The sequence below is a fragment of the Grammomys surdaster genome, unplaced genomic scaffold (genome assembly GCF_004785775.1).
Source record: "Grammomys surdaster isolate TR1022 unplaced genomic scaffold, NIH_TR_1.0 243, whole genome shotgun sequence".
Lineage (NCBI taxonomy): Eukaryota > Metazoa > Chordata > Mammalia > Rodentia > Muridae > Grammomys > Grammomys surdaster.
The window spans coordinates 5,343,334-5,352,124 of NW_021604688.1; the positions used below are offsets into that span (position 1 = coordinate 5,343,334).

The 8,791-nt window shown below is 44.9% G+C and overlaps 1 protein-coding gene across 1 annotated transcript in view; it reads left to right on the forward strand.

Moving 5' to 3' along the window:
- Window positions 1-8,791, forward strand: part of Mocos (molybdenum cofactor sulfurase) — a 47,852-nt gene that overhangs the window by 18,859 nt on the left and 20,202 nt on the right. Inside the window, exons 6-8 of the mRNA XM_028774833.1 lie at window positions 921-1,120; window positions 3,207-3,323; window positions 5,753-6,178. Coding sequence (XP_028630666.1) covers window positions 921-1,120; window positions 3,207-3,323; window positions 5,753-6,178 — 743 coding nt within the window. The remainder of the gene's footprint in view (window positions 1-920; window positions 1,121-3,206; window positions 3,324-5,752; window positions 6,179-8,791) is intronic.

Genomic DNA, 8,791 nt, shown 5'->3' on the forward strand with positions numbered 1-8,791 from the left:
TGTACAGTGATCACCACTGGTCATGTGTACAGTGATCACCACTGGTCATAGCAAAAACGGTTTTGATCATCTCAAACCGAAGCTCTATTCATTAAACAACATCTGCTTATTCCCTTCTCTCCCACTCCTGAGTGACTTCAGATCTACTTTTTGTCTATGTGAATTTGCCAGTTCCAAGAACTTGTTTAAGATCTAAAAGGCATGATAATACTTTTATTCATTTAGCTTAGCATGCTTTTATTCCTTGACCATATACTTGGTATACTTGGTTGCTATGCATTATGTTAAAACAATTTAACCATTAATAACAAAAAATTAACCAGTAAGTGCAAAAACTGATTAAAATATTACATTCTTTTTTGTCACTGGCTAACAGAGAGTTTAAATAGCTGAATGTTTGAGTAACTACATGTATGTAACTATAATATACATGTATATGAATATATCTATGTGCATATATATAAGATGTACATAATTATATATTTAAAAGAATGTAACAAGAATTCCTCTGGAAATAGTCTACAGAAACAACAAAGACAAACTTATTCAGTGCCAACTTTGGGGCTGGAGAGATGTCTCAGTAGTTAAGAGCATTGGCTGCTCTTCCAGAGGGTCTGGGTTCAATACCAAGCACCCACATGGCACCCACACGGCAGTTCACACCCGCTTACATCTCCATTTGCAGGGAATCAGACTCCCTGTTCTGGCCTCTGCACGTACTATACACATGGTTTACAGATAAGATGTAAAATAAAATGTGAAAAATACATCAACTTTGTCATAAGGAAAGCTATATTTAAAGTCATTAATTAGAGGTCTGGGTTGACCAGTTGTCATAAGTGTGTGTTAGACAGGAGGGGTGACTTGTATGTGAAGTCTGTGTGTAAGGCCATGCATGTCTCCTATGCTCTTGTCCCTAGGTGGCATGGTGAACATACAACAGCACACCTTTGCTCTGACACAGTACACCCACTCTGCCCTGTCTTCCCTCTGCTACCCCAATGGGGCCCCTGTGGTGCGCATTTACAGTGATTCCAGGTTCAACAGTCCCGATGTCCAGGGTCCAATCATCAATTTTAACGTGCTGGATGATGGTGGGGAGATCATCGGCTACTCCCAGGTGGGATTTGATTCATCTTTTTCTTTTTTAAGGGAGAGTCTCACTCTAGCCCAAGCTGACTTTGCACACATAACAATCCTCCTATCTCTACCTCCTGAGTGCTGGAACTGCAAGTGTTAACCACTATACCTGGCTCAAGTTCTTCTTACTGTCCCTTTTATACCAGCAATGTTCTTGTCTAAACTTGGAAGTCTTTCTGATTCTTGAAATTGTCTTGAAAGTCCCCAGGAATAGCTATGAGAAAGCCCAGGCTCTGTGGGACAGCCTCACTCAGAGGTGTTTGTTTGTTTATATGCAGTCACATATAATCAAGGATGGTGTAGAACTCACTATATAGCCATGGGTGACCTTGAACTCTTGATCTTTCTGGCTCCCCGTCTTGAGGGTGGGCATTAGACATGTTCACCATCCTTGGCTCAGGTGGCTTTACAACTCTCATGGGTACACAATTCTGCTCAAGCTTGTCTGTGTATGTCTTTAGCCTTCTGTACTTAGGTAGAGAGAAAGGGTCAGGGAGCAGATGGCAACTTGCCTGAAAAGGAAGGCATCAAAACCAGATAAAAAAGCAGAACACCATGACTGTGGCCACTTCACGTAGCACAGAGATACGTCAGAATACATCACAGCATCTATTGGCATGAGACAGAGCCCAGAGCCTCCTTTTATGTGTTTGCTTTGTTGTTTTTAATAAGCATCACCAGGAATTCACCTAGCTTTGAAGAAGCTCTCATTTCTGGCTTAGTTTATGCATGAGATGACTTTAAAGGATTTATGAGCTAGTTAAAAGTAGTTTCTGCAATGTACCCTCTGCATGGATTCCCCCCACCCCCTCCCCGAATCAGGAAAGATGAAAACTGTCTTGCAGGTTGGGAAGGCCTAGAGTTCGATCGGACTCAGCTAAAGCTGGAAGACATTGCTTAGTTCCCCTGAGTGTCCCAGAACATGTGCATCTTTGTTACACCTTAAATAAAGTCTATTTCTTACAGTGGCATGGTGCTACACTGGAGGCTGACTGAGCCCAGGAGTTTTGGGCCAGTCACGGCCTCCAGGGGGCAGCAGAGAGTCATAACACCTGGACTGAGTGAGCAGCAATTCTAACTGACCCTAAAGTTGGAGAATTTTGAAAATGGACTTAGGTGTCATATAACACCCATATGATGCTTGAGTCAGGCTGTGAGCCAAGCTGGTGCTACCCTTACTGGGGTCTGCTCTGTGGTCACAGCCCATGGTGGCCAGTGTGAAGGAGTTGACAATGGTCCCAGCCCTGCTTGCTGTTCTGAGGCTCACTGGAAATACACAGGCTCTTAGTTTAGACTTCCATCTGAACTTGATATTTTCTCAAGTGCACTTCTGTAATTCAGCTGGATAAACTCCAGTTTCTAGAACACTTTAAAAATGTTGAATAAACCCATAGATCTTTATCTCAGCTACGTTCCTTGTCATGGTGATAAAATACCTGGCTAGGCTATTTCAGAGATGGAAGTTCTTCTCACAGATTAAGGGATTTGGTCCATCACTGAGATGGGGGATGGTGAGTGACAGATCCATGGTGGCTGGGGTTTGTAACGGAATAACCTCATGTCTGCATCATTCCGAGGAGGAAGGGCTGGATTAAAACTTCAAAGGCTCACATGTTAGTGGCCCACTTCCTCCAGTGAGGCCCCAGCTACCAAGGGTCCCACAAGTTCCCAGAACAGCACTAACAGCTGGGGACTAAGCGTTCAAGCGTGTGAACAGTAATCCTATTTGAACCTAAAGTTGGAGAAATTTGATACTGGACTCAGATGTCATATAACACTCATATCATGCTTGAGACACAGGCTGTAAGCCAAGCTGGTGCTGCCCAGAACAGCACCTCACTGGGGTCTGCTGTGTGGTCACAGCCCATGGTGGCCCATATGAAGGAACATTTTATATCTACAGTATAGCAGCCATGGACTTTAGAGCAAGCATCCAGACTCACATCACACACCATGTTTTTGTTAGAAAAGAGACATTTAATGCTGTTTCAGAAGAATTCTGACCTAGGCAGTCATAGCAAAACTAAACATTTCTGATGTTGACTTCATGTCACCTTTCTCTCCAGGTGGACAAAATGGCTAGCCTGTACAACATCCACCTGAGGACTGGCTGCTTCTGTAACCTGGGAGCCTGCCAGAGGCACCTGGGGCTAACTGAAGAGATGGTTAAGAAACATTTCCAGGTCAGTACAAGACCCTGTAGGCCACACAGACTGCAGTCAGCAAGGCTGTGTGGAGGCCGGTCATTGACTGGTGGAGGTTGCCTCTTCAGGACCATCTTGCCAGGCCCACTCTGTGGATGGACTGAAAAGAAAAGGGGCTGAGAAAATAGAAAGAATTGGATGTTATTAGCCCCGTGGCAGTGTGTTCTGATTTATTCTTCACTGAGAGTAATTTTTAAAATTACATTACTTTTATGTATGTGTATAGAGATCAGAGGACAACTTGCTGGAGTTGGTTCTGTCCTTCTCCTGGAGATCAAATCTAGGTTTCCAGGCTTGGTGCCATGTGCCTTTACCCAACGAATAGTCTCGATGACCTAGGGTTAAAAATGTAATGGAAGAGAGTTGTTAGTGGGAGACATTCAGCCACACACCCTCGCCCACTCACTCCTCCTCGGGTACAGCCTCCCAACCACACTTAGCATCCCTCCAGGCTGGGAGTGGGTGGAACTCTTCCATGGCTCCAGGATCCTCCTGCTCCCTGCTTCTCCTGTGGTGGAGGGTTTTCACGCTGGGGACATATGGACTGCTGTTTTGAATCATCTCACAGAATAGCGTCTCATTTTTTTTGACAGAGCATCCAATGCAAATGATTCACCTGGGGCGAGCTCATGCTTTGCTCCTGGTTTCAGGGGTTCAGTCATGGTCACTTGGCCCCAGTGCTCAGGCAGACATCATGGCATGAGGAGTGTGGTGGAAGAGAGATGCTCACTGACAGGGTAGTAGGGAGTGTATAACAAGACAGGACTCCGAGAACTCTGTAGCAGTGACCCTCTCCCTGCATCTGAGTTCCCCTGTCAGTGTTTCCACAACTTCCCAAACTAGTGCCCATGGATGGGCAGCCAAGTGTCAAACACGAGCCTATGGTGTGTGTGTGATGGGTATTTCATTTTCAAACCATAGCAGGTAGCAAAGCCCTATGTATTTTGCAATAGTCGCTAGTTTGAGTTTCTTTTTCTTGCCACTGGATATGCATGTGGTAAGTCCCAGTTAATAATAATAATTTATGTTTATAATAATTATTATTAATGTAACATGTGTATACATGATATGTAGATACTTGGGGCACATTGCACATGTGGGAGGTTAAAGAACAACATTTTAGAGTTGGTTCTTTTCTTCCACTTTGCAAAGATTCCAGGGTCAAACGCAGATTGCCAGGATTGTGTGGCAAGAGCCATCTCTTCATCTTCTGAGCTAGGTTTTATTTTAAAAAACAGAATGGGCCTACTGTTGGTAGGTTGAACATGCCCCAGTCAAGACAGTCAAATATCCACAAGTATATGGGCAGCACAGACTGTACTTACTAAAGGCTTATAAAAAGAGGTTACAGGAGCTGGAGAGATGGTACAGTACTTAAAAGCATTGACTGCTCTTCCAGAGGACATAGGTTCAAATCCCAGCATCCTCTGGCAGCTCACAACTGTCTGTAATTCAAAGACCTGACAGCCTCACACAGACATACATATAAGCAAAATATCAATGCACGTTTTACATATATATGAAAAAAACTTTGTGAAAACACAGTTGGTTGGGTGGGGAAGGGAGAGTGGATATGAGAGGAGAAGGGGTGGGTGTGATTATGTTCAAAGTATATTGTACGAAATTCCCAAAGAACTAATCAAAATGAGAAAAATATCATCTCTGAGAAAGGAAGAGACAGGAGACAGGGAGAAAGAGGAAGTCAGGAGAGATGGAGAAAAGGAGAGAAAGAGAAGGCAGAGAGACGCACAGAACTCAGAGCTTGAGCTCTGGCCATGGTTTTGGATGGTGACTGAAGGCTATGTCTTAGCTATGTTGGCCTGGAGTAAGGAGGTGTCCTGAGCATCTAATGTACATACTGCCTGTCACCAACACCACACCAGGCAGCTGGGCTTGGAGATGGAGTGCCCCCTGCCTTCCCCATCCTGGCAGGGTACTAGAGCTGACCTGGGTCTTCAAGGGCCATGGACTGGTTTTGTGGGCCTTTCTCCTCTCCAAGGGGCTGCTGTCAGGATGCCAGTTTCCCTCTGATATTTACACAGGTTGTTTGAGGGAGGCCAGTTGGTGTTCTGTCTTAGCCTGAGGACACTGTGAAGTTGAGCCTTTGGTGCTTATGAATCTTTGATCTGTCTGGTGAGCCCTCTGGGAAAATGTTCTTCATGAAGCATTGCTGTTAATCTCTTTAAAGGCCCTTGAGCTTGGCATCAGCTCCAACTCAGAGCTAATTAAAGTGAGACCCAGGCAGTGTGTCCCTGGGTCTGCAGAGTAGGAATGGTTTCTCAGATAGCCAACAATTCTGTCTTCCTGAGTTTATTTTAAAATAAACACAGTTTATTTTTAAAATACCCTTTTCCCAGTTTATCCATGAAGCATGATCCTGGCTGACATATCTGACTGATTGATTCTAGGCTGGTCATGTCTGTGGAGATGATGTTGACATTATAGACGGACGACCCACCGGCTCTGTGAGGATTTCCTTTGGATACATGTCCACACTAGAAGATGCCCAGGCCTTTCTCAGGTTCATCAGTGCTGTCTACCTTCGCTCACCTGGTGGCCAGCCTGTTCCTCAAGCCTGCACCAATGAGGCTGGAGTCTTATTCTCAAAGAGTGACTGTCACTCACCTCAGGAAGGTTCCTGCACAGACCTTTCAGTTTGCAATGGTTCTGATCTTGACACAAATACCACGGACTTGAACCTGTGTCTGAGCAGAGCCAGCAGCATCCAGCAGATCCCTCAAGAGAAAGCTGAAGCTATCCTGAATGGGGACCTTGGGTCCCACATTGTCACCAACATTTACCTCTACCCCATCAAATCCTGTGCTGCAGTTGAGGTAAGGGCTTTACAGAAATGGCTGCTTTGTTCTTTACTCTGAGCACTGTTTCTCCCCTTCTAATTTTTGACGAAGCGTATAGCTTTAATTTTTTTTTTTTTTTAACAAAAGCAAAAGCAGGCAAAACTCAAACCAAATGCCACAATGTTGTCTTTTGGAGAGCCCTTTTCCTTCTTGGTAGGAATGAGTTTTTAAATATGACGCTGCTTACAGGGACACACCTTTCTGTGTATATACAGTTGCACATGTGTATGGAAAAGTGTATACATGTGTACGCATGCATGTGGAGCCCAGAGGATGACATTTGCTGCCTTCATCTTGTTTGCTGAGGCTGAGCCGCTCACTGACCTGGTTCTCCTTTAGTAGGCTCAGTGGCTGGCCAGCTGGACTCAGCCATTTTCCTCTCTTCATCTCCCCAGCGCTGGGATTACAAGTACAAGCCACCACAGCTAAGTTACACAGGTCCTGGGGACCTAATGCAGTTTGCTCGCATAGCTAACACTTTACCAACTGAGCTCCCTGTCTGGCCTAGGTCTATCTGAGTTGCAAATAAATACCTAGTGGCTGTATCAGTTGATGGATCAGTTGACGGTGACTGCACCTGGATGGATTGGCTTTTTGCTGAATCATTTGACACTCCTTGTTTCATCTGACCCCTAAAATGCCCACAGGAGAGGGATAGTAACATTATCTCTAGTTCATCATCACACAGACCGGTGGACTGGGGTTAAACACCTTGTCTAGACCACCTGCAAAAGGATTTGTATGTGGGTCTGCTGATCCAGGTCCCTGCTCTCCTGTGATTTCTCTGCTCTGTCTTCCCTGTGGAAATAAACTGCAGTGGGTCATTTTGAGCCATGAGTTTAGTATCAATGGAGCCAACCAGTGACAGCCCTCAAATATTAGGAAGAACTGCAGCTGTAACTCGCTAAGCAGCACAACATAGTAACTATTCACGGAGCACTTACACTGTACTAGGGTGACGTAGATAACTTAGAGATGGAAGATTTTACAGGGGGATGTGCAATAGAACATATGGGTTGAATAAGAAAGATTTCAACATCCATCAGATCTGGGTGTTTTTAGGAGATTTTGGAAGTAATCTTTTGTAGATACTGAATTATGTCACACACCTGCAAATTTGCTGTTTGGGTGAACCTTGCATCGGGGAACAGGAGGCTTGCCATGGCTGGTAGCCAGCCTTAGTTATCTGAAAGACAGTCTTCTTTGTTGTGGCCAACCCGAGGTTACAAAGATTGCCGACTCCAGAGTCTCTGAGATGGCACAATCTCTTCCTTCTCAAGGCATATAGAGATCACAGCTGTTTATTGGCCTGTTTTTTAGGGTGATTCTGTGGGAGCCTAAATGTAAGATGTCTTTCATGGGCTCATGTAACACTTCATCGCCAGTTGGTGAAACTGTTTTAGGACACCGTAGGATCTTTGGGAGGTAGATTCAAGCTGAAAAAAGTGGGTTTTGAGATTTACAGCTCAACTCTTCTTCCATCTCTTTATTGCCTGCTGGCCTGTGGAGATTTGAGCGAGCAGCTCACACTTGTGCCGCCACAGGCCGCTCCCACCAGGATGCCTTCCCCGTCGGGATGCCTTCCCCATCGGGATGGGCTGCACCCTCAAACCATAAGCCCAAACAAACTATTTCTCTTTACATTGCTTCCTTACTGACATTGCTTCCATAATGTCAGGTATTTGGTCACAAGATGTGTAATACAGTGAGCGTGTAAATTCACAGGTTCTTAGCAGACAGGACCCTGCCGCTCCTTTGTTTTCACAGATGGGCTGCAAGCACAGGAGGAACACATGGGGACTCTGAGGCTCAGTAGGGTTCATTTTTCCTTCAATTCATTCTTTCTCTTTTTAAAAACTTTTTATTGATTCTTTGTGAATTTCCCATCATGCAACCCAGGCCCAACTTATCTTCCTGTCCTTCCATATCCATCCTCTGCCTGTGTAACTTCCCTCCAAAAGAAAACAAACAAACATCTCACTGTGGAAGCTGCAGCGTGTCACATTGTGTCACACAGCTTTTGCCCAAACAGCTTTTCTTGCGAATGCTCATTGCAGTGAGTGAGTCATGGGTCTGGTTCAAGGCCTCTGGCTTCTGTTACACATCAATACTGGATCCTCACCGGGACTCATCTTGGATATCTTGACTTCAATCCAATCCTTTTGGTTGTGAGTGGCATTGGCACACAGGATCTGGGCACATAGATATGCTTTGCATATTCTGCGCAAATATTAACAATGCAGGTTGGCTGGTTAACTTTTATTACCAGCTTGGCACGAGCTACAGTCACAAGAGAGAGGAAACATCACTTTGGTTTTTAAAAATGCAGTCATGTTATGTGAGTATGTTTTTCTTTTAATTCCAGGTGTAGGATAAGAGGCTGCTTCACAGCAGGTGATTATGATTTGCCTCGTGCACTAGCAGGGGTTCGATTTTTGCCCAGCTGCAGATAGTTTAATTCTGGGGACTCTGGGGAGGGTATAAATGGGAGAACCCTGAGAGGGCAGTGGTTACTGCTTCTGCTGGCCCTGCTGTTTTTGCTATTGCTGGATTGCTGGATTGCTGGATTGCTGGATTGCTGGATTGCTG